The sequence below is a fragment of the Protopterus annectens genome, chromosome 13.part0 (assembly GCF_019279795.1).
Source record: "Protopterus annectens isolate FY-2018-M chromosome 13.part0, PAN1.0, whole genome shotgun sequence".
Lineage (NCBI taxonomy): Eukaryota > Metazoa > Chordata > Ceratodontiformes > Protopteridae > Protopterus > Protopterus annectens.
In genome coordinates, this window is record NC_056747.1 from 809190336 (window position 1) to 809215997 (window position 25662).

The 25662-nt window shown below is 39.1% G+C and overlaps 1 protein-coding gene across 1 annotated transcript in view; it reads left to right on the forward strand.

Annotated features, from left to right (window-relative positions):
* Nucleotides 1–25662, forward strand: part of LOC122787969 — a 1400032-nt gene that overhangs the window by 703423 nt on the left and 670947 nt on the right. The window contains exon 4 of the mRNA XM_044054898.1: nt 22376–22488. Coding sequence (XP_043910833.1) covers nt 22376–22488 — 113 coding nt within the window. The remainder of the gene's footprint in view (nt 1–22375; nt 22489–25662) is intronic.

Consider the following 25662-nt stretch of genomic DNA (forward strand, 5'->3'; position numbering starts at 1 on the left):
TGCCTCTTCTAGCAAAGGTGCTGCTGAAAGTCAGATTAGAGAGGCCACAAATGATACACTTTGCACCAGACTGGCCACGCCAGCACTGGTATCCAGTTCTAAAGAACATGGCCCACGGCCCACAATGGATTTTACCACAAATTCCACACCTGCTTACCCAGAGAGACAATCAAATTCTACACAGCCAGCTCAAGACTTTATACCTGGCTGCATGGCAAATTACCTAAACAATCAATCAACACCTCTATCCAAAGCTGTAATGGATGTCATTCTGGAGGCCAGGAGGCCCAGCACCAGGAAAACCTATTCAGATGAAATGAAAAAGATTTTGCCCTTGAACCAGGCTAAAGTCCAAAATCCCCTTGATCCAAACATTCCTCAGATTCTACAATATTTAACTGAGATGTTGCACAAAGGACTTTCCTTTTCATCTGTTAAGATCTACACCTAAGCAATTTCAGCTCATTACAACACGGATTCTCCTTTATTTTCACATCCACTCCTGAGACAGTACCTTAGAGGGGCTAAGAACATAAGACCGTCCAGGAGAGCACCAACACCTACTTGGGATCTCAACTTTGTTCTAGAAAAGCTTACACTACTGCCCTTTGAACCAGCTTTCTCAGCTGATTTAAAGTTTCTTTCATGGAAAACTACCTTGCTGCTAGCAATAACCAGCTAGAAGAGTCTCAGAGCTACAGGCACTAATGGCAGTGGAGCCTTTCCTCATTTTTCATCAAGACAGAGTCTCTCTACGAACTAACCCTTCCTTTATGCCAAAGGTGGTATCCAGTGTGGCCCTTAACAAAACCATTCATTTGCCCACCTTTTTCCCAAATCCCCAGAACAAAGAAGAAAGACTCCTGCACTCTTTGGACATTCACAGACAATTATGTTACCACTTGGATAAAACTAAGGCTTTCAGAAACTCTGACCAGCTCTTTGTAGCCTATGCTGCAGGATCGCATGGAAAAGCTATCTCAAAACAGACCATTTCAAAATGGATAGGACATTGCATACATTTCTGCTACATGCATCATGAGAAACCAGTACCTGCTAGCATTAGGCCCCACTCCACCAGGGCTACAGCTACATCAGCAGCCTTTCTCAGGGGTTGCCAACCAAGGATATTCTGGAAGCTGCAACTTGGAGTTCAGTGCACACCTTCACCAAACACTATCACTTACCTCTATATTCTAAGACTAGAGCTGGCTTTGGCACTGCAGTTTTGCAGGGCCTACTAGCTTCTTCTAACCCTGTTTAACTCCACCACCCATCCTTAGCTTTGGGATTCAACCCAAGTGTGATGACTGCAGCAGGGTAACACGATGAACATAGTACAGTTTTGTACCTACCTTAAATGTAGATGTTTGAGTGTTCACCCTGCTGCAGTCCAGGTTTCCCTCCCTCCATCCCTTCTGAACTAGCTGAACTTATCCATACCTTTCTCTCCTATACAATCTCTGTGGTGTATTTGCTTGTGACTGGAGGTATTGTTTTATTTTTTGCATGTATATATTTTTATATAGCAATCTGTATTGCCTACCTATTGGGGGCACCTGACATCTGGGGCAAGAAAAACTGAGGAAAATGGTGTCGGATGCCTCTTATATACCCCTGGCGCACTGACGTCAGGGAAGAAGTGACAGCAACTGACGCCGGACCAAGACTTTGGAACTCTGGCCGACTGCAGGACCGCCTGACGGCAGGATAACCCAAGTGTGATGACTGCAGCAGGGTGAGCACTCGAACATCTACATTTATGGTAGGCGTACTTTTTTTGTAGTAAGATCTGATGAAGCATTGTTGCGAAAGCGCTTATCCTGTGATTATTCTGGTGTTTTATTAAAGAAGAGTTTTATCTACAAGAGAATCTGACTTTTTATGCCTGAAATCTTGTTGGATACACTGAACTACTGTAGATCAAAGAACACATGTATGTTTCGTGTGCAAGTAGCCTATGATTTGAAAGCAGCCCAAAGTTAATCTTTATCTGCCACTGGCCAGATGTATTTTTCTCTGAATGTGGGTTTCAATGCTGTTTCAATGAATGTGAGCTAAAAGGGCAGAGAAGTTTTAATGCTAAGTCTGTTTTCATTGTGAGACTGCATTGCTTTGTTTAGTAGATGTGTTAGTGTTTAGGGTTACCACCTGTCCCACTTTGTGAGGGACAGTCCCTCTTTGGGCAGTTGTGTCCTGGCAAAAAATTTAAAAAATGGCAAATGTCCTGAGATTTTAGGACAAAATTATTTCCTATATTTTATGTAATAGTTGCATAAAACAGTTATTCTGTATCTAAAATACCCATATGTTATAAGAAACAGAATAAGCAACTAAAATGCTACAAGAATAAGCTTTTATTTAGGCAAAAAAGTTAAGTTATAACCTTTGTACTGACCGTGGGTATGTGTCGGCCTGTAAAATCCGATGTTTGTGCCAAAAATGTCCCACTTTGGCCATTTGAAAAGGTGGCAACCCTATTAGTGTTTGTACTGTAAAATGTAAAATAAAACTTTTAAATTAAATCTAAATCATCGTAGAAGTAAAGCAGTATGCACATTACAGTGTTTATGGTAAATGGGGTGAAATAGCCAAGTAATGGAACATTGGAATGGCTGCAGGTGGGAGGCCCCATTCGACCATGATTTTGTGAGTGGGGAAGGGCGGCAAACTCAAAGACAGCCCCAGCTGAACTATGCCTCTCAGCTGTCCAGATTTTCGCAGAATGAATAGATTTTTGCCTCTTATTTTTGGTTTGTTCCTCATAAACTTTGTAGTTTTCTGACAAATCATTTAGGAATGAAGTCACTAAATAATGACAGACATTGAGTTTCAGACATACCCTTCAGAAAAATTCATGCTAAAGCAAGACCTGTTGTGCTATCAACTGTCTAAGTTTATACAAGAGTAATTTTTAGTACTGTTTGTATGTTCCCCAATATATTTGGCATTGTCCAGATTTCCTGTGTTAAGAGGTTGAGAGTTGCATGCAAATAATCGCTTTATAGAATTAGGTATATCCAGACCTCTCAACTCTCCCCGATTTTGGCTAAAAATGTTGCTCTCCCCTAATAATCCCTCTGCAAAATGGCAATTTTGGAAGAAAACATGGAGGGTTTACAATTAATAAATAATTGTAATGATCAGAGTTATAGATTATTTTTATTTCAGAAATGCATGTAGATTCTCTTATTTTGTCAGCTGCTCAACTTAACAGTATGAATATTTAAAAAGTGTCCCTTCTTTGACAGGTTCCCATCTGTATTGTGTGGCTATTTTATATTTTTGTATCACATTTTTAGTCTGTTTTTCATAAAACTGTGGTTTTCTGGCAAATTAGTGGCAAATCATTAAATATTGAGGTTAGAAAATAATGACAGACATTTGAGTTTCAGTTTTCATACCCTTCAGAAAATTCATACTAATGCAAGACCTACTATTCTATTATCTTTCTAAGTTTATAAGAGCAATATTTAATAAAACAATTGTCCTTATTTTTTAGCCTTTGTCCCACTTCTATTTATGGCTTTGTCCAGATTTCTTGCTCTGAGGTTGAGAGGTATGACAAATGTGTCCCATTCTGACACATACTTGATCCCCCTGGAATGATACCAGCTGTTTAAGCAATAACTGAAGCCATAAAGCCATAACATTGTATTTCACTATGGTTTTGCAAATAGTAATTCACTATGCTGTAGCAAATTTTCTCTTGCTGCTTGTTGAGTAGTTAGTACACTCCATCCAAACACCTCAATGATTTTTTCTGTAATACCCTGACCTGCAACAATGCTGTTTAACTTTTCAGAGTTCATTTGACTATACTTTGATTCTCTGCATCATTCTCAAACAGGTTTCACTGTGGACAGTTCTACAACTTGTATGTAAAATATGGTTTTGCTTCTGTATATTCATAGGTGTGTACTAGGCTAATGCCCCTGGGCCGTTACAAGTCTAGCCATAGGATTACCCTAGCATTGTGCCACCTGACCTTAGTTCCCAGTGCCTCTGTCGAGTAGAGCCACTGGAGTTATCACCAGGGTGAATTTTCTATTTCCCATCCACTCATCGAGATTTCTCTTGAAGAGGGTCAGTGAGGTGCTCTGCTTGACATGTATGAGAAGTCTATTCCATAGCATGGGCAGTCTCTGGGTTATGAACATGTCCCTCCAGTATGTCCTGTTGATTGTGGTAATGAGTTTGAGGTCTCTGGAGCATGTGGTGTGGAGGTATTGGGATTTCTTTAGATGTAGCATTTCTAACAGAGCTGGGTCAGAATATTTTGATGCAAAGCACATGCATAATGTTGCACCAACTTAAATGGTCTTCAGCACTCTACCATACTTCATCATTAGCTTGCAGTTTAGTTTTGTTTTGACAAATACTCTGCAACATTATACCAGATCACATACATACAGCTGGTCATATTACTTGTTTATCTCAGCAGAAGCATTTAACAAAGCTTTGTCAACAGTTACACAAGCCTTGCTTCTAATATTTTCTCTGCCTTTCATTTTTCTGTTACCAAGCAGAACCACAGATAAGTTCACTAGTCTGTATCGGTATCGGAGCACTCTGGTGTCAGACAATCACTGCTTTCAATTTCTGGTTAAAGTTTAGTTCAGAAAGTATTGTGAAGTTGACAGATTTCAGTGCTTTTTGAAACTCCACACCTGCTTAGGTTGCACTTAAAAGTACAATTTATTATCAAGGAACACCAGCACAGTCAATGTTTCAGTTTTCATATTCGCTGTTTCAGTAAGTATTTTGACCCGATATAATTTAATTTGCTTGTAAAGGTAATATCATGGCATTGAATTCTGCCCAGATTCTCCAGTTTGAGATAGCATACCCTTTCTTAGCTTCTCAGGGAAATCAACTCAAACAACATGCATTTCCACCACTTCATCATTTAATTTAATTCGGCAAATATCTCCACCATTCATAAATTTCAGTTTAGTCTTTTAGGAATAAAAACATTGATAGATTCCAGGTTGAAATTATCAGTCGGTTTACTAAACAGAAACTTCATTTCTTACATTAAGAACAAACTTGTAGTGACAGAGACTGTTGAACATACTGATTAATTTTAGAAACAATAACAGGCAGGAAAAACTCACAGTCCGTCAAGTTGTCTCTCCTTCCAGTCCTTGGTTACAGCCTTATCCTGGCCTATTCTTACCCTTTCTTTGTAACTGAAGCTCTCTGCCAGTGGTTGTATTATTCTACTTCCTAAGGTCTTTTCCAAGCCCACACCTGTATTTTCTTATTTCTGTCAGTGGGGTCTCCAGCCTTCTCTAACTTCCCTAGTGAAGTTCCCTGACCACTTCTTTCTCTAGGCCTGATGTCTTGATTCTGTCTATGCTTGATGACATGTCTCTGTCTGCTCTGACAGGCAAATTACTCTCACTAGGCTGGGTGGCTTCTGGTTTTCTGCATAGGTCCAATGATATGTCTCTTTTTAAAAGTTTCCAATAAAAGTGAGATTAAGGCACTCAGTTTCACTAGACAACATTTGGACATCATTCTTTTCATTTATCTGTCACTTTTTTGGCCTATTGACCTGTCTCTGTGCTATCTGAGAAGCATCTAGCTCTGTCTCTGTGCTCCAAAATTTCTGTTTTGTAGAAGAAGTGCCCTGCCTACTACACTGAAGTCAGCTGCTTTGATTCCATCTAGGGGCCAAACCTCACACTGCTTTTCAGACTGGGTCACTATACAACGATATGTACTTCTCTGTTTGATTCACTGCCATTGTTATATACTGTACAGCTGTTATGCTGCTCGAATTAAAACTATTCTAGTCTCTTTCTTACTCAGGCAGACATTCAATGCCAATAAACAACTTATCTATAGAGGACCTTTTCTATGGGTTGCTACTTTTCAAGGATGTCGTACCTACCACATTTTTAACTCTCTTACATAGCTGATTAAACTGGAGTTGTTCCTAATTTTTATTATACGCTACTGTGAGTTTTGCATTAGTAGTATACTTTTTACTTAGTAGGCCATGTCTTTAATCCCTTCACTGCTGCAAATCAGGGGCCTTATATCATCTCAATTTAACGTCTCCACCTCTCTTGTTCCCCTTGCAAGCAGGGGATACTGTAGCATTTTAGCCTTCTCTTCTTTATGTGATTGGTTTTCTTTCCATTGTTAATTTTCATGTTTTCCTTTCCTTTTTTACTATTCGCATTAGATTGTATTGTGGTGATCATTGCCTCTTTTAAATAGATTAGCTTTGTCTGCTCTAGACCTTCTAGAGGTCATTATAATATTAAACTTACTCTTTACAGAGATTAGTTTTAATAAACTGCATCAATGCATGCACTTAAAGCTACATGCTGATACTTCCGGTATGGCACCATGCTAGTTGCCACTGATTCTGCAAAGCTCCCTATGCCTCTAGTTACAACAACTGATCTGATTGTCAGTCTTCATGTAATCCTTGACTGTGGGCTCGGTTCCGAGCCTCAGAACCGACTTGGCCGTTTACTTCAGTTTGCGCCTTCAAAACTCTTGAGCTAGGCTCTACCTATAATACTCCTCTGTAGATTACCTCAGATCTCGTTTGCAGCTCCATGTGCCAGAAGTGTTCAACCTCTCTTGAGCTTTGGCGTTATCTTTAGTAAGTTTATTTTTTTTCCATCTTATTTCTCCTTAGTTTCTTATAGCTTTTCTACCCATTCCTCTTTTCTTTCTAGAACATGTGAGTGATCCCTTCCCTTTTCCCTCTACCTTTTGGTAGTTTTCTTTAATGTACCATTGCTGGTACTTCCTTTACCTCTTGAGGTATTTCTGGCTACCATAGTTGGTACCGTCTTCCCTTCTCCATTTAAAATTTAAAAAAAAAATCTCTGTTCCCTCTTGAAACCAGTGAGTATGTGTGTGTGTGTGTTTGACATTTCTGGTTAGGCCTATTTTTTTCTGTAAGGCTGACAAACCTTTTAAGGGCACCTCTGGCTTTAAGAAGTGGCAGAATTGTGAAAGGAAGATGCCCAATTCAGATGGGGATGTTTGTTGTGCATATTGTTTGGGTGGTGTCCACCTGCAAGAGGACTGCGCCATCTGTCATGCGTTTTCCACCAGGACTTTAACTGAGTGGAGAAATAAGTTCTTCTTAAAAGGATTGTTAAAAGGAGAGTTTGAAGAGGCCAGGAGCCATATGTGGTCCGAAGACCGAAGCCAGCTCATCATCTTCCTCTTCCTCCTCCTGTAAGCCAAAGAGACAATCTCACTTGGTACCAAACAGTTCCTCGGATCCACTTGCAAAACTACACAAACAGCCTTTGGTGTTGACAGTTTCTCTGGCACCGACAGGCAAAGCTGATTCGGCACTAACAATTTCTTCGAAACGGACACCTAAAGCTTCAGCACCAGAGGTTTTTCAGAACTGAAGCAGACTTCATTCAGGACACTACCTAGAACCCATATTCTCCATCAGTTGATCCATTTGCGAACCGACCACCTAGTCTCTTCATGGAACCGAGTCCGCCTAAGTCACCTTCATTGCCATCCATTTGATCCACTAAGAGCCTGTTGGAATCGGACATCATGAGGCTGGTGGACCAGCTCTTGACGGTGAGGGGATTACTTCCATCTTCGGTTCCTAGCCAGCTCAGCACCAAGACAAGGCCCTCTTTGACACCGTCTCATCCTCCTCCAATTCTAGTTGAGTCTTTGGAGCCCCTGGCACCAACCTGACCAGGTCTGGCTGTCTCAGTTCCAGTAGGAGCCTCTTCTCCAGAACCGAGAATTGCCTTGAGCTCCTCTGGTTTATCAGAACCAGAGGTCTCTCAGGGTCGAGACTTCATCGTCTGTTCCAAGAGGCAGGGTTCGACTTCCCTTTTTTTTGAAACCTTCCATGCCACTTGGTGCTTCGGTGTTCATTGGCTCACCCCCAGGCTTCTGCTTTGGAAGCTGCCTCCTCAGTGCAGAGTGGGACCATGGTTCTGAAGGAGTCTATTTCGGTTCCAGGCTGCCATCCCTCTATGGGAGGGCTGGGCTTCTGGATCATGGAGAAGGCCTTGTCCATTGTGGGCTCCAAGTCCTTGCCGTCCCTGTCGGGCCAGACATCTGTATCCCCTGGACCAGAGCTACCATCAACCTCATCCCTGGGACAGGGGGCACAAAAGCCTCAGGAGAGACACACTTTGGTGGTTTCCTCTTCGGATACTTCCCTGGAACATCCCCTGAATAAGTACCTGTGAAGAAAAAGTGCAAGAGGAAGCACTTAGATGGTACAGTGGTGCAGCAGCAGCATTGTCGCCTCATAGGAAGAGGTTCAACGGTTCGATTCTCAGCTGGAGTGCCTCATGTGCAGAGTCTGCATGTCCTCCTTGCATTCGTGTGGGTTTCCTCTGAGTGCTGCAGTTTCCTCCCACATTATAAACACATGAGTCTGGAGCATTTCTCCCCAGGCCTCTGTTGAAAATTGGCTTTGTTCCAAGTCAGACTTTCCCAGTTAACAAATGTTAAATAAAAACTTAGACTCCCAGGAGGAATCCTTCACTGAGGACACTGATTTTGATGAGGGGGAAGGTTCCCCAAGGTCACCCCCTGATGATGTTTCCTTTAGGGACATCCTGGAAATCCTGAAACAGAGGGGTGGCTGGACTTCCCTGCAGCCTTTCTCGGAGGAATCGGTATAATGTTGGAGGCTTTTCATGCCCAGCCCTCTACCTCTTGCATCTCTCCACCCACTGATGACCTCATTAAATTGATTGTGCAGCGGGCCTGGAAGATTCCTGACTCCATCGAGCCGATCCCCAAGAGGCCTGACCAGATCCTTTATGCCCCTAAGGATGAGCAGCATTGGGCTAAGTGTACCCCATGTAGATGCCATGGTGATAGCGGCAGCCACAAAGAAGGAACTTGCAGAGGAAAGTCCTGCTATCCATCCTCCTAAAAAGGAGTCTAAGACTATGGATAGGTTTGGGAAGCGCATTTAGGCTTCATCAACCCTTGCTCTCAGGTCTTTGAACTACATGGTGCACTTTACCAGGTTGCAGAGAGATCTGATTAAAGAGCTCTCAGATACTCTCACAGGAGCAGTAGCCAAAAGGGTACGAGACAAGGTTACCTCTCAGCTTGCCACCTCAAATCAATTTCTAACTCATCCACGAGGCTAATTGCCCACATAGTCAAAGGGATGACAAGAGCAGCAGGTTAAGGTGTTGCTATTAGAAGACATGCCTGGATGTGCTTGTATGACTTTGCAGAGACATTTAAATCTTCATTTGTCAATGCTCCATTTGACAGAACATCCCTGTTTGAAGCCAAGGTAAAAGACACACTAACCAGATGTGAGAAAGATGGGAAGACTCTTTCTGCTGTGGGCATATGCTTCTCCACTCCTCAACAGTCCTATTCCAGGAGGCAGAGAAGTGGGAAGCTATGGTTCAAAAAGTCCCAAGGGCCTTTCCAGGACTCATGTGACAAGCACTTTCCCCGGGGCAGAGGAGGAACCAACAATGGAAGACGCCATCCTAGTGGCAGAGGTGGCCAGCAGAACCTGGGGTCCAGACATTCTTTGTCTGGTAACTCCTACTAGCACTCCTGAACAGAGGCCCATTTGTCTTCCTCTAGAGGCATTCATGGGGTGATTATCCCTGCACCAATCTGCCTGGCTACAGATGACATTGGACAAATGGATGCAGGGGATCATTTCAGGAAGTTGCATCATTCCCCTTTTGTGAAATCCAAAAATGCAAAAAAGACTCCTGGATGTGCCACCCAGTCACAGGGAAGCAGCAGTCATACAAATTCAAAAACTCCTTGAAAAAAGAGTCATCCAAGAAGTCCCACCAGACCAGAGAGGATCCAGGATTTACTCAAGATTATTTTAGTGCCCAAAAAGACAGGGGACTGGAGACCAATTTTGGATCTCAACCAGTTCAACAAGGCATTTCAGCAAACCAAATTCTGGATGGTATTGGTATAGTCAATACTTCCTTTCTTGGAAAAAGATGATTGAATGTGCTCTACAGATCATTAGGATGTGTATTACCATATAATAATGGACAAATGCTCCAGAAGATTCATGCACTTCTGGCTGGGAGCCAGTCATTTCCAGTTCAGAACACTGCCCTTTGGTCCCACCACAGCCCCCAGGGTGTTTACCAAATGCATGATGCTGGTAGCAGCTCATCTTGGACTGCAGGGATTTCAAATTTTCCTTATCTCAACTTCTGGCTCCTTACTGCTACCACTAGGCGTTAACTAGAACAGGCAAGAGATTATACCCTGCATCTTTGTGCATCATTAGGCATTACAGTAAATCACGCAAAGTCAAATCTACAACCTACTCAACAGTTGGAATTTATTGGAGCTCTAATAAACAATGCTACAGGAGTTGCTTCACTCCCAGTAGACAAGCTGCAAAAGATCAGAGCACAAGTAAACTGTATAATTGAGAACAGAAGTGTTCCAGCCAGACTAATCCTACAGGCGCTGGGCTCGATGGCAGCCTCTATATCTCTAGTTCCCTTGGCCAGATATCACATGTGGATTCTACAATGGCTTCTAGCCTCCCAATGGTTGTTAATGAATCAGCCGATGGCATACCACATCTTGATCACCAATCGCTGCAAACAAGACGTGTCTTGGTGGTTCCATTCCAATAAGATTCTTTTGGGCTGTCCTTTCATCCTTCCACAGCCCCAAGCCATAGTGACCATGCATTCTTTCCAGATAGGGTGGGGGGGTGGCATTATCTGGGAAGGCTGTTCAAGGCACTTGGTCCCAACAGGAGGCCAATTTCCACATAAGCGTTCTACAGATGAGGGTGCTGCAAGCATTTCAAGATGCCCTTCTCTTGGGAACAGTGGCAGTTCAGATGGACAACATGTTGGTGGTCTGGTACATCAACAAACAAGGGTGAACCAAATCTTAGCCCATTTGTCGAGAAGCCATCAGTGTCTGGCAATGGTTGATTTCTTCCAACCGTTTTCTCATGACAACCCATATTCTGGGAAGCTCTAATGTGATAGCAGACACTGAGCAGAACTATTCTAATGCCTCATGAGTGGTCTCTCAATCCTGTGGTGATGGAGAAGATATTCCATCACTGGGGTCAACCTTGTTGCGATCTGTTTGCGCCCCCTCTGAACAACAAGTGCAGCAGTTACTTTGCCCTAACCCCCCCCCCGGGGGAGTCACCCAGAGATGATCTTTTCCACAATTGGGCCCCCCCCAGTCTCCTGTATGCCTTTCCCCCAATTCCTCTGATATCCCAATTTCTAAAGAATGCCAAGAGGTCGGAGAACACAATAATCCTCATTGCTCCGTTCTGGCGTTGACAGATTTGGTCTCCTTTCATATGGCCTCATCTTCTTCGGAAACCTTAGATTCTGGTCCCAGCTCTAGATCTGTTATCTCATCCAGAAGTTAATGTTCATCCGAATCTCCAACATCTCAAGCTCACTGCATGGCTTTTTCAATTCCATGATTGCCAGGCATTCTTCCCTTACCTCACCAGTTCGACAAATCATCTTGGCTCATCACAAACCTTCTAGGAAGCTGTATCAGAGTAAATGGGAAAAATTTGCTAGATGAGCTCTTAACAATGACCTTGATCCCTTATACAGTTCCCATGATTAAAGTATTGGATTTTCTGGCTGTTCTTTATCAGTCTGGCTCTTCAGCCTCTACCATTTGGATTCATGTAGTCACGATATTTAATTTCCACATGAGTTTCGATGGTTCTTCACTTATGTCACATAAACTTTGTAAAACTTTTTTGAAGGGAACCCTAATGTTAAGGTATCCATTTAAAGAGCCGACTGCTCCATGGGATTTACTCTCAGTCCTACAATCTCTTACTCTATCCCCTTTTGAACCTTCAACTATTTGTGACTTAATTTCTGACATGGAAGACTTTGTTTTTATTAGCTATTACCTCTGCAAGAAGAGTATCGGAAATTCAAGCCTTGTCCTGCAAGCCCCCCTATATAATATTTCAGAAGGACAGGGTTTCCCTCAGCACTAATCCTTCCTTCTTGCCAAAGGTAGTTTCAGAATCTAATATCAATCAAACCTTTCACCTACCAGTCTTTTTCCCTATTTTCTCCAGTAAGGGAGAGCACTGTCTGCACTTATTAGACGTTCACAGGCAGTTACATTTTTACCATTACAGAACCAAGGATATCAGAAAATTTGACCAAATGTTTGTTGCCTTTTCCTCACTTTCCTTAGGTAACTCAGTTTCCAAGGTTACCTTAGTTAAATGCCTCAGAGACTGTATCACCTTTATTTACAATTCAAAGGGATTTCACCCAGCACGCCCTTTGAAAGCACATTCAATTAGAGCTGTAGCAGCTTCTGTGTTTTTTCATGCCAGAGCTTCTTTAGATGACATTTGTCAGCAGCTGCATGGTCATCTCCTCATACTTTTATCGCTCATTAAAAACTGGACCAGGTCTCTAGGGGACGTGCATCATTCAGCTCAGTGGTGCTCAGGAATATTCTTCCATGAGACCTCCCAAGATTCAGGTAGCTAGGGGCTCTGTCCCACAGTCAAGGATTACATGAAGATTGACAATATCAGATAAAGAAGTTATGTCTTACCATAACGTTCCATCTGTTTTGTCGATCTTCACTAATCCTTGACACCCCCCCTTCCTCTGTCCTGAGACTCTCAGTGGATAGAATACTTCCAAGACTGGCTTCATTACAGGGACACAGATCTAGTCTCTTATTGTTATTTACTATCTGTCTGCCACTATTTTAGGCAAACCCGATTTGAAGTAATCTAGAGAGGAGCATTATGGGTTGAGCCTAGCTCGATTGTTTGGAAGGCGCGAGCTGAAGTAAATGGCTGAGTCGGTTCCGAGTGAATGAATTGCAAATTGAAAAAGAGGAGGAAGCTAAAGGGCAAGAAAATAGAAAAAATATTGGAGATGACAGTAATGGAGAAACCTAACCACAAAAAAGTGACACTGAAAGCAATTAGAATGAGTTGAAGTAATAGAGAAGACACTTATGGAGAATTTGTCTAATCAAGAGCAGAAACTGGTAGAGGTAGTGGAAGGTTTGAATGAGCATACTACAGTTCTACAGAAGTTATTGGCAGATATTGAGGAGTTAAAGGCAAGAGCAGATGTAGCTGAGGCCAGGCTGGAATGCCTGGATGCAGAGTCAGTAGAATATGAAGATAGGCCACAATGAAAAAATATTAAAATAATTTGGATGCTGAATAAATATGAAGGAGTTGACTGTGTGAGTGCAATAAAACCCTATTAGAGAATTGGATTGACATCTCAGTGTTGGACTTGCACATCAAATGTGCTCACAGGACTGCATGCTTCCCAAGCAGGGAACTCAGAGTTGACCCAGACCAATAAGACAGATAATAGTGCAGCTCCAGACATACAAACGGAGAGGATTTTAAAGGAAGTTTGGAAGCCGCGGGGTGGAGGGCCTTAGGGTAAGTGATAGTTCATTAAGCAGTACTTTTCCTATGATACCATACAGAATTATGTTTGTTCCAGTGGTAAAGGTCTGCAGATAAAGAGGTGCCTATTGGAGGTTATTTTACCCAGCTTACTTCTGAATTTTTGTCAAAGGATCGGCAAAAACCTTTACAAGTGCAGAAGAAACCAGCAGGCCAGAGTGGCGGATCAGAGAGGGTGTGATAAGTTAATAGATGGTGAAAATTATCGTGGTCTGATTACTAAGGAGAAGGGCTAGCTTTGTTTCTTTAGGAAAAAAGCAAAATTTGAGAGAGAAGGTAGAGAATAAAGGCGACATGAAGGAATTCTGCACAGGCATAAAATAAAGACTAATTTTATAAAAAGGACAAGAAGTTGCAGTAAACAAGGAGTTTATATTTGAAAATGGATATAAAAGTAAAATTGCCTCATAGTTTGGACTAACTAGAGATTAATTATTTTTTTTTCTAATGGTACATTTTCCAATAGGTATGCATATACATTACACCTTTCTTATTACAAGTGATATTTTGAATAATAGTTGCATACAGGATGTATGAAGGGAATAGTGAGAAAAGGATACTGATTATAGCATACATTTGTCTTTATGTTGTACTACATAAATGTGAGAATCTGAAGATAAGATTTAGGGAAATATCCAACATTGACAAGCTTCAGGAGTGATTAATATAATGGCAGGGAAGCGAGAACTTTAATAAGGAAGGGGTGGAGAGGAAGGAGGAGGATGTTTATTAGCATTGAATGCCTAAGTGAGAAAGAGAATAGAATATTTTTAATTCAAGCAGAATACCTGAAATTGAAGGAGATATGTAAATCTATATTCCCTCAAGGAAGCAGAGAATAATTATAGATGTGAGCAAATGATCATACAAAAGGTGATATTGATCAGATATCAGGTGGTGGAGAAGAGTGAATAAATCTCAGTAAAAGAGTAGGGAGGTGGGTGGGAATGCTGACAGAAAATAAGGAACTGCAGTAACGTAAATGTAGTAGGCTCAAGCAGCTGTTACAGGACTGTCTGTATGCATTAAGTAGGGACAGTCACTAGAATAAGTTTTAAGAGTGCAGTGAAGAATACCTCTAAAGGGAATACTCACTAGCATTTAGACTTTTATGTAAAGCTTAGTAAATGGGAATTTCTAGGTGTACAGGGGCACACTGGTGGCTGTGTACTAATTTGTAAGTTCAGAGGGATGAAGAGACACTAACTGAGGGTGTCAGTTCATATTTGTTTTCTTTTGTAGAATTTCATATTGATTAGTCCTTATAACTTAGAATGGGAGATTAGATAGTGGTAAGAGTAAATCTGCCAGAGTGAAAATAGTAAGGAGGAAGTGGGAAAAAGAACAACAATATTAAGATTCGCTTAGAAAACATGGAACATATCAGTCATATGAAGCTATCCAGGCTAGTTAAAGCCCACTCTACTAGGTCTGTGGCTACGTCTTCGGCCTTCTTGGCTAAGCTTTCTTTGGATGAGATTTGAGGTGCTGCTACTTGGTCTAATCCCCACACCTTTGTTTCACACTATAAGCTGGATTTAGTGTCTAGGAACAGGGCTTCCTTTGGTTCCTCTGTGCTCCGGCATATCCTTCCCTGAGGCCACCCAGGGTTCATAGTAGCTAGGGACACTGACCCATCCATGATGAATAACGACATTGATATCATCAGATAAAGAGTTATGTACTTACCATAACTTGGAATATGTGCTGTCCAGTGTCATTATTCATCACATTCCCACCCTCCTTTCCCCTTCCTTCTGGGAATCTAGTAGAACTGGAGGGATGTTTCTTCTTGGGGATAGTTAGTCTCCTGGGCAGGCAGTGCTGCATTTTCTTTATCCAGCAAACTCAATCTGAGGGTTACAAATCAGCAGAGGATTATGGGAAGGGGAGGAGCCTGAGCTCTGGATCTGTCCATCAGTTGCCAACTCGGATCTGAGGTCGGATCCAAGACCCAAACATGATGAATAATGACACTGGATAGCATAGATTCCAAGTTATGGTAAGTACATAACTCTTTTTTTGACCATGCCATAGTTGGATTGAGAATAGAAGGGGCAAGTGAGTATAGACTGAAAAAGCACTGGGCATCCCCCATACTTATTAGAAGATGAGAAAGAAAAAAAAAAGACATAGTTAAGATACTTAAGGAGGTTTTGGAAGAGCCTGAACAAATAACAGCAGAAAATGATACGAAATAAAACAAGAAATTAGAGGTAGGATACAAAGACAACAGGGGATAGAGAGCAGACTAAGTGACAGAAAGTAGAGAGAATGGAGGCAGAACTTGTGCAAGAGAGATAGAAGAGGGTGATGAGAGTAGAAAGAGATGGGAAATGGAGATAAAAAGTTATATGTAGGAATGGGAAGACAGATTTGGAATAAGAGAACAGCTGTTTAGGGGGTATATTTTAAAGTTAATCCTAAAGCAATGAAGACTTTAGTGGTGAGACTGAGACAACAAGAAGTAGAAATGGAAATATATGAGATAGATAATGGGATAAGGGAAAGTAGAAGAGTAAAACTAGTAGCTATATTAGAAAGGTTTAGAGGGTATTATCAGGAACTGTAAAAAAGAGGAAGAGAGAAAGATGGTTAGAGAACAAGGAATGAAGGAGGGGGAGATGAGATAGGAGAATGGGAATTGACAAGCTTGTGGAAATTAGAAGCAAGTGAAATGAGGTATTATAAAAATTGAAGAGGTGATAACAACAGGTTGTAGAATGGCTAAAGAGAAGTCCCCAGAAAGTGATAGATTGTTGGTTGAGGTATGAGTGACCCTAAAGGAAGAAGATTTTAGGTAGATGAGTGCATTTGTTTAATACTGTACAAGAAGAAGGTCTGGGGCCAAACTCGTAGGTTCATAGGTGTGTTCTAACCTAATGACTCTGGAGACTCTTTACAAGCCTAGTTAATGTGATTACCCTGGCATCGTGCCATCCAACCTTAGTTCCCAGTGCCTCTGTCGTGTAGAGCCACTGGAGTGATCCCTGGGGTGAATTTTCTATTTCCCATCCACTCATCAAGATTTCTCTTGAAGAGGGCCAGTGAGGTGCTCTGTTTGACATGTATGAGAAGTCTATTCCATAGCATGGTTAGTCTCTGTGTCTCCAGCACATTCTGTTGATTGTGGTAATGAGGTTGAGGTCTCTGGAGCGTGTAGTGAAGAGGGATTGGGATTTCTTTAGATGTAGCATTTCCAACAGAGCTGGGTCAGACATGGCTTTGTAAGTCAAGCAGTGATCGCCTCTAAGTAGGCAATATGAGACAGAGAATAGTTGGAGTTTTTTGAGTCTGTTCATATAGGACAAGTTTTTAAGGACTGGGATCCTCTTTGTGAGGTACTTTTGCGGCCTCTCCAGTTGTTGCAGGTGTCTAGTGAGGTACACGCCAAATGGGGCATTGTACTCGATAATTAGCATAATGAAGGAAGAGTAGAGGGGAGACAATGACCTCTTTCTTCCTGGATGCAAAACCCTTAGTAATGAGATGTGCCACATAAAAGAACTTTCTGACCACAGTGGAAATGTGGTGGTCAAAAGAGAGGTTGCTGTCAACCTGTGTTCCCAGATCTCTCATAATGCCTTCTGTGTTCAGTGGACTACCATCGATGTGGCAATTCATGGAAACCAAGTTTTTCCCAAAGAGGATGATAGCCCATTTTTGGGGATTGAGCTTAAGGCCATGGTTCTGACACTAGTCGTTGGTCTCAGTGAAACCCTTTCTGTAGGATGTCAAGATCACTTAGGGAGTTAATAATAGCTCCCAACTTGCAATTGTCTGTGAACTTTGTCAGCCAGCATCCCTTCATGTTGTCCTGGACTTCAGAGAAGTAGATACCAAACAGGAGAGAACCCAGGACCGAACACTGTGGGACTCTACTCGTGACTGGTCAGCAGTCTGACTTGGAGTCAGCTACTTTCACACTGTGGGTTCTATCTGTGAGCCAGTTTGCAACCCACCTGGTGATATAGGGGTTGATTCCTAGCTTAGTGAGTTTTTCTATGATTCCTGACTGGGGAATGGTTTCAAAAGCCTTGGCCAGATCAAGGTAGGCTGTATGAACCACCTTGCCTTCATCCACAGCTCTGGTGACTGACTCAAAGAAGTTGACCAAGTTGAGCAGGCATGATCTACCCTTCACAAAACCAAACTGTGTGGGATCCTGAGTTTGGAGATTCCCTATATCCTTGTTTATTAGGTCCATGATGATGCATTCCATGGCTTTGCATATCAGACTCATCAGGCTAATGGGGTGATAGTTCCCAGGGTCTGTAGTTGTTCCTCCTTTGTGGAGAGGGATGACTGTAGCAGTGTGCCATTCAGTAGGGACAGAGCCTGAGGTGAGGCTGTGATTGAACAGGGCACACAGGTGAGGTGCCAGTTCACTCTGTATTTCATGCAGAACACAGCCAGGGATATTGTCATATCCCATAGAAGCTATATTCTTGGTCTTGGACAGTGCTTTTTTAACCTGTGCAGCAGTAATACTGGGTGCCTGGCAATCTACTATATTGTGATTGGTCCTTTGGGGGGGGGGGGTAAAGTTGGCACTGAATCTGTCTGCCAGTATATTGGCAATATCTGTTGGCTCGGTGTAGGAGGTACCATTGTTTTGGAAAGAGACAGTGATTTCTGTGATATATAAGGAAGGGAAGGACCTCAGATCACCAGCTTCATATAGGCCAGTCTCAGTTTTGAACCATAGTTATAAGTGTTTAGTGCTTTAGGCTGATAGGTTAAGGAGAATATTGGCAAGATTAATACATGGAGACGAGACAGGGTTAGGTAGGAGAACAATGAATAATCTGATTAGAAGTCTTTTATTGATGCAGGATGCCTAAGAGAGGAAGAAAGAGCTAGATTTAGTATCCTTAGACACAATAAAAGCATTTGACAGGGTGGAATCAAGATTTTTAATAGAGTTTTTAAAAAAGGGTGTTTCAGTTTAAAATGGATGAAGATGATAAAGAAGTTGCATGAAAGAGCTAAAGGTAAAATGAAAATAAGAACAAGGTTATTGGGATGCACATAAAGAGAGAAACCATATAGGTTTCCCTCCTACCCCCATTACTATTTTGCAGTGTATTTTGAGTCTTTGTTGGAGACAGAAGGTCAAATATAAAGGGATGTAAGTGGAGGGTAATAAGAAAAAAATATTTCATTATATGCTTTTGATATCCTGATTGTATTAGCAAGGCATTGAGAAGATCTGTTAAAATTATGGGATATTGTAAAAATATTTGGAGTTAAATCAGCATACAAAACTAATAAAGGAAAAACAAAAATACTCCTGATAAATAAACACCTGAGGGGAGAAGGAGGAGAGATTGGAAAGAATTGTAGGAAATGAGATTAAGTACTTAAGGGTAAGACAAAGACAGACAGTAGATAAGATGATGAGATAAATTATGAGAAGGCTAAGAGACATTTTGGGAATTGGAAAATGATAAATTTAGAATTAACCAGATTGTGTATCCAGGGCAAGCATTCTTGGAGCTCCTAAGGAAGAGCTTGATAAAGGAAGTGAAACAGCTGAGTAGGGAGTATATTTTGGAAGGAGGAAAGCTGAGAGTGTGCTAGGATAAAATTATAGGACAGTGAGATAAAGGAGGATCTGAGGGAAAACATGCAAGCATGTTTACTCATCGACATTTTGAGACTAGTAGATGTAGATTATGGAGCAGATTGGAAAGATATGATTATTCAGCAAGAATGGTTATTGAGGTAGGGTGGAGGATATAATGGAGGTGATACTGGAAATCCCTCTGGAAGAGTTTGAATTTTCACTGGTCAGGGCAGGTACAGACATAGATAAAAAAAGATATGTACGGGGGGGGGGAGATGGAAAAATATGATACTTAGGAAGATATATAAAGGAAATCAGTGACATGGAGATTGGCAAGAAAGTAATAGAAGGTTAAATATTGGTACCAAGTACAGAAGGGAGGATGTCTGAAGATGTGGGATGAATTAAGGAAGAATTTCAGTTAGAGCAGAAATTAGAATGGGAATATCAAGGTTTAAGATGTTAATGGCACAAATGAAAAAGATTAGGGAAGTGAAATACAAGTCCAAGAATTAGTACAGGAGATAGACTGGAGAAACGTGACACATGGTAGGGACATATATATATATGGAAAGGGGTAAAAAGGGATACAGAATAGGTGGCAGGAATGAAAGTGTGGTTGCTGATGGATGAACATATATGAGGGGGGGGTCTAAATAGTTTTTGTTTTTTTAAATGGAGAATTTAAATTAATGGAGAATGTTTTATTATAGTACATTTGAAATGCCTAATATTATTCCAGTTTTTGGTGTAATTATATAATAAACTCTGATAAGGGAATGCGCTTACATAAGTAATATGGTTTCCAAGTAGAATGTAACTGCTGATATTGGGTGGGTGGTGATTTGTTAAGGATTAGGTGACAAAGGGGTGGGGTAATAAAGCCACCCTCTGTCAGCAGAATAAAGACACACACACCATGTTTGTGGATTGAGTTGTTTGTACTTATGGTTTAGATAAATAAAATATCTTGTTTGCATGTTAAAAAAGCTATAGGCTGCATTTAGATTGGAACAGACATGTGATGGTGTGGACATTTAATGGATCTCCTTGGAGATTATCCAGGCATATCAGGTGGTGCGTTCTTGTTCTTGTTCTGCAAAAGCAATTCTCCTGTTCACAAATTTCAAAAAAGACACTTTCAGCCTAGTAAATATATACAGAGGCATTGCTTGGGTAGGGTAAAGGGGGGGGGGCAGCTGCACCAGGCACTAGATGTTAGAGAGCATGATTGAGAGATGCCAATCAATCAGTAGTGCAGTACTGGAATTCATTTTCACGCTGGCATATCTATATATATATATATATATATATATCTATATATATATATATATATATATATATATATATATATATATATATATATATATATATATATATATATATATATATATATATACACACACACACACATATATACACACACACACACACACACATATATATATATATGTGTGTGTGTGTATGTGTATATATATATATATATATGTATATATATATATATATATATATATATATATATATATATATATATATATATATATATAAATATACACACACACACACACACACACACACACACGTGCTATAGTCAGATGATTCATTTTAACTTGTAACTTGCATCCACACGTGGAACTAAAATAAAAAATAAAAAAAAAAACAGGTCACAGTACACTGTAAGAAGCAACTGTTTATTATGATTTTGTGCTTTTCTCTTGTACTCTAAGATGTCATCAGAATCTGAAATTATCAACCATCAAGAGTTATTTAATTAAAAAACAATTAAAAGGAAATTAATGCATTAAAATATTTTTAAATGTTCACTAAAAGTAAAAACAGCACAATAGTTGTGCATAACAAAGTGTTTGCTTGTTCTTAAATTATGCTTTTAATAAAAAAGCTAATGTATAAGCAATCAAATTCTAGCAGCATGCCTATGCAAAACACAATTGATACTAGTACTTTCATTTAAACCTGTGGGGTTACAAGCACTAACCTAAGTCGCCATACAAGTTCCTTGATTTCTAATTTCAGCTTACTACTTCATCATTTGGTCTGTACCGTGTGAAAAAAAAATAAATGTATTAAACCCATAACTGGTTTCTACTTGTTTACTTAACACATTTTTCATCCATTTTCTTAATACAATATAGATGTTCTCTTTTAGAGTTCTTTCCATTTTGCCTTGTATGGCATGCATGGCAAGTTAAGTTAAATGTTTGTAATCCCCAGATTTAAATGAAAGTAATTATACAATTTGTGTTTTGTAGTGGTATGCTGTTACAATTTGATTACTTATGCATTAGCTTTTTTCTTATAAGCATAATTTACAAGCAGGCACCCACTTTGTTGCTTGCAACTATTAAGTTACCTTTGTTTTTACTGGGAATTTAAAAATCTTTTTAATGCACTAATATCCTTTTAAAAGTCCACAGACTGATGTTTTATTTAAATTGTGACCTGATATTTTGGGGTTGCTTTTATTTTTATCTAGTATATACATATTTGCTTTCCCCACTGCAAACTGTTGTGCTACGGTTGATATGCAGGTGGTATGTATATAATTGTGGTATGTGCCTTTGGCCCAGGCCGTGTCTGAAAAAGGTCAAGCTCACCTAGTTGAGTAACAAATAAATAAGCAAAAAATACTACATAGTTCTTGTCTGTATCCTATTTCCTTCTGTTTATGTTCTTTTACCAATCATTATATGATCAATCAACTCAGATTACAGATAATAAGAAACAAAAAAACATACATATATGTAAATCAGAAAAACAATAAAGGGTGACATTTTGTTACCCATGCAATGACTTTCTCTAAACAGCATAGCCTAAAGACACTTCTGTACTTCACCCTCTACATGCTACTTAACCTGAAGAAAGTACCACAGGCACTTGACCCTAATTCCAAAAAGAGTGGCCAGGATGACCGGTGGGTAGTTGGATTCCTGACCTTGGCAGGGATATTAGGGGAATCCCGTCAAAGAAATAAGGTTCTGCAGCATTCCAAAAGCTTTATAATTATGTATTTTCTTTATTAGTTTGGCTGGGTAAGCCTATGCATCACTATTCAAAATGGACCTTTTTACCCATGATCTGAGTCATTAGCAAGTGTAGTGTAATTACAACAAAGCAAGTAATAATAACATAACTGTTTACATAGATTACAAGTGACTGAACTTTCCTCTTTCATGTATATCAAAATGTAGTAATGAAGCATGCATGTGTATGATACTGAAAGATAAGTGTTTTGGGGTACAGTAAGTTCATATCAGAATATATTTTTATTAAATATGTAGACTAACAATCTATATACTAATTATAAGTGCAATGTTTCTTTCTTTTCTAACCCACAGGTGATGAATATAAAAGGCTGAGCCTGGAGATGATGCAGTTCATTAAAGATACTTTTGATACAGTGTTGGAAGAAATGAACTGGGTTTTGTCTAAATATGAAGCACAGCAAAATGTAATGTACTCTTGTCCTGTAACAGTTTTTTTTACAGTTTTATATGTTTTTTTTTCAAATAAGGACAACATTTATTGTTTAGAATATAAGTTATCTATTTTAACAGCTCTGCTAATTTGAATGAAGCAAGTCAATGAAACCTATGTGAAATAAGACAAATGAAAGTAAATTTACTTTATTAACATTTTTTTAAATGGTAAAAAGTCAATAAATTCAAAGGCACTATACTGACTTGAGTAAAAGAGAAATAAGGTAGGGAAAGATCTTAGTAAGTCCTATTTCTGTGAATCGCTGATGTGCTTTCATGGAGTTAGTATATTTAAGTTTGGGAGTGTTGGGTCCCCCCTAAACACACGCATTGGATTGCAGGAGGGCTTACACCCTGCAATAAACACTTTATTTCTGGCTAGCTGAAAGTAATTTTTTATTGTAATTCTTTTGAAGGAATGGAACTTACTGAGATTGCCATTGGCAACTCAACATGAATCCTTTTGAAAAATAACATTAGTTTTTATTTGCTAAAATTGCATTTGATTTGTTACCATTAAGGATAATTCTCTGTTTGATGGCGACGTCCTGTAATTTTGACATTTCAATAGAACAGTTCTGTTTGTGGAGAAGTTTAAACAAGGAAGATTTTATAGGAGTTTAAGTTGCAATTTGCAAGTTTGGAAAAGTTTTTGAAAATGTACAAGATTCTTGGAATTTGTCTATTGGGGCAAGAAAGATAGATGGTTATGTCATCTGCAAAAGCAGTAAAGGAAATATCTAAGTTATATGGATGAAGAGTTGATAAGAGCTTTGACTTGAGTTATTGAAAGGAGAGCTTCTATATATAGATTAAATAGAGAGGGAGAAAGCGGACAACCTTGGCGTACCTCATTTTTTAAAATGAAATGGTCTAGACTAACTTTTATTGACAATTATGTTGGTGGAGGGATTACTATAGAGTAATACAGTGCATTTTGTGAAATTTGTTGATAAGCCATATCTAGGAATGATACTGAAAAGAAATTGAAATGTTTCCTGGTCTGGAGCATTATTATTCTTTCAAATGCTTTTGTATGCTTGTTATAACCCATTACAAGCTGTACTTTCTCCCTCAGCATTCCTTGTATCTCTATTTTTATGAATTAGAGGTCATAGAAAAGGTTTTAGATTTTCCATTGTGATGTTGTGGTACTTAATCTTTTATAGCTTTTATCTGACCTGTACTATAATAATCTTTCATAGCTTTTATCTGACCTATATTATAACCCATAAAATCATGGCTTAACGTATCCATTTTCTCATCATATATCTCATTACTAGTACTTAATCTTGAACACCAATTAATTTGCCCTTTTATCACATTTTTAAAAGTATATGCTAGATGCATACTTGTAGAATGTAAATAAGTATGCTTCCTTGTCGGTTTCCTATATATCTTAGTATTCAATTTGGAATAATTGTCTTATTCAGTTTTATATCTAAAGAACAGATACTATTCTCTGACCAAATTTTCTTAAAGGTCAGAAAATTAACATTTGATGTCAAATAGATAATAAATTCATTATTGAAACCACTTTCCAAAAATGCAGAAAAATACCACCAAAGACCAGGAAATAATACCTCCAGCACAATATCAGCAAAAGTTCTTTAATTTAACAGTAGATGTATCAAATAGCAGCAAAACAATCTCTCTTAGCACCTCGGCTAGAACACAGCCTTTACAGAGTAAATTACATCTAGAGAACATCTCCTTTTGTATAAAAATGCAGCTGTTAACACATTAATTAATAAAGCACTAATTCAATAATACATTCAATTAATTGGTAAAAAGTGCTGATGGTTAAAAAACCCTTACATTTAAATAAAACTTTTCCAGTTGCATTCTTTGTTCAACCCTTTCGGTTGTAATGTATTATGTTTCAATATAAAAATTGATTCCTTTTTCCTTAATAAATATTTAATCATATCTTCACTAAGAAATTTTGACTTAATTTGTTCCAAAACTGATACTTGTAAACTGCTAAAATTTCCCTGATGTATCCTTTTGAAATGTTCGGCTATTGGACTTATAGCCTTATTATTTTTAATGTCTCTGGCATGTTCCTTTATTCTTTCCCCTAAACTTCTTCTGCTTTCTCCTTTATAAAAACTTCCACAGGAACATTTAATAGCATAAACAATGCCTGCACTTTTGCATGTGAAGCACCCTTGTGTTTGAAACTTCTTACTCTTTATTCTTTCAAAAGTTGCTACTACATGCTGGCATATTGTTTTTTAAAATTATATGCTAGATGCATACTTGTAGAATGTAAATAAGTATGCTTCCTTGTCAGTTTCCTATATGTCTTAGTATTCAACTTAGAATAATTGTCTTATTCAGTTTTATATCTAAAGAACAGATACTATTCTCTGACCAAATTTTCTTAAAGGTCAGAAAATTAACATTTGATGTCAAATAGATAATAAATTAATTCACGGTATCTACCGAGTTATACCATATAAGAAAAACATCATCTGCTAAAAGTTTATAGAAAAGAAGGTAATCAGCAAATAGGTTACATTCATTAAAAACAAACTGATCATCCCACCTTGATAATATTAAATTAGCATAAGTATTTGCTACATGAGTACCCATTGCTGCACCCTTTGTAAGTAATACAAATCTTGAAATTTAACTACATTATACTTAAGTACCATTTGTAACAATTCACATACAACTGAAACTTCAAAATTAGTATAGCTATAATTCTGCAACAAACATCATCCTATGGCTTCTACAGCATAATTATTGGGTATCATTGTAAATGAAGAATCTATATATATTGTTACAGGTAAATATGTGTCAGCATCACTACTTTCTTTCCATAAGGCTAATTTATGTAAAAAAAATTGCACTATCTTTAATAAAACTTAACATCACTCAACAACTTTATCTTATCTTCTAAAAATATTGAGAGAAGTTCAGTAATCCAGCTTTAAGATGAAACAGTTGGTCGAAATGGAGGATTTTGAAGATTCTGATGAATCTTCGGTAGCTGATAAAATATTGTTGCTATCAGGTGTGTTGTACTAAAATTCTGGATTATGATGCATTTTATGAAATGTGTTGATAGGCCAAATCTAGGAAGGATATTGAAAATAAATTGAATATTTATGCTGTCAGAATGGGTATTAACTTTTCAA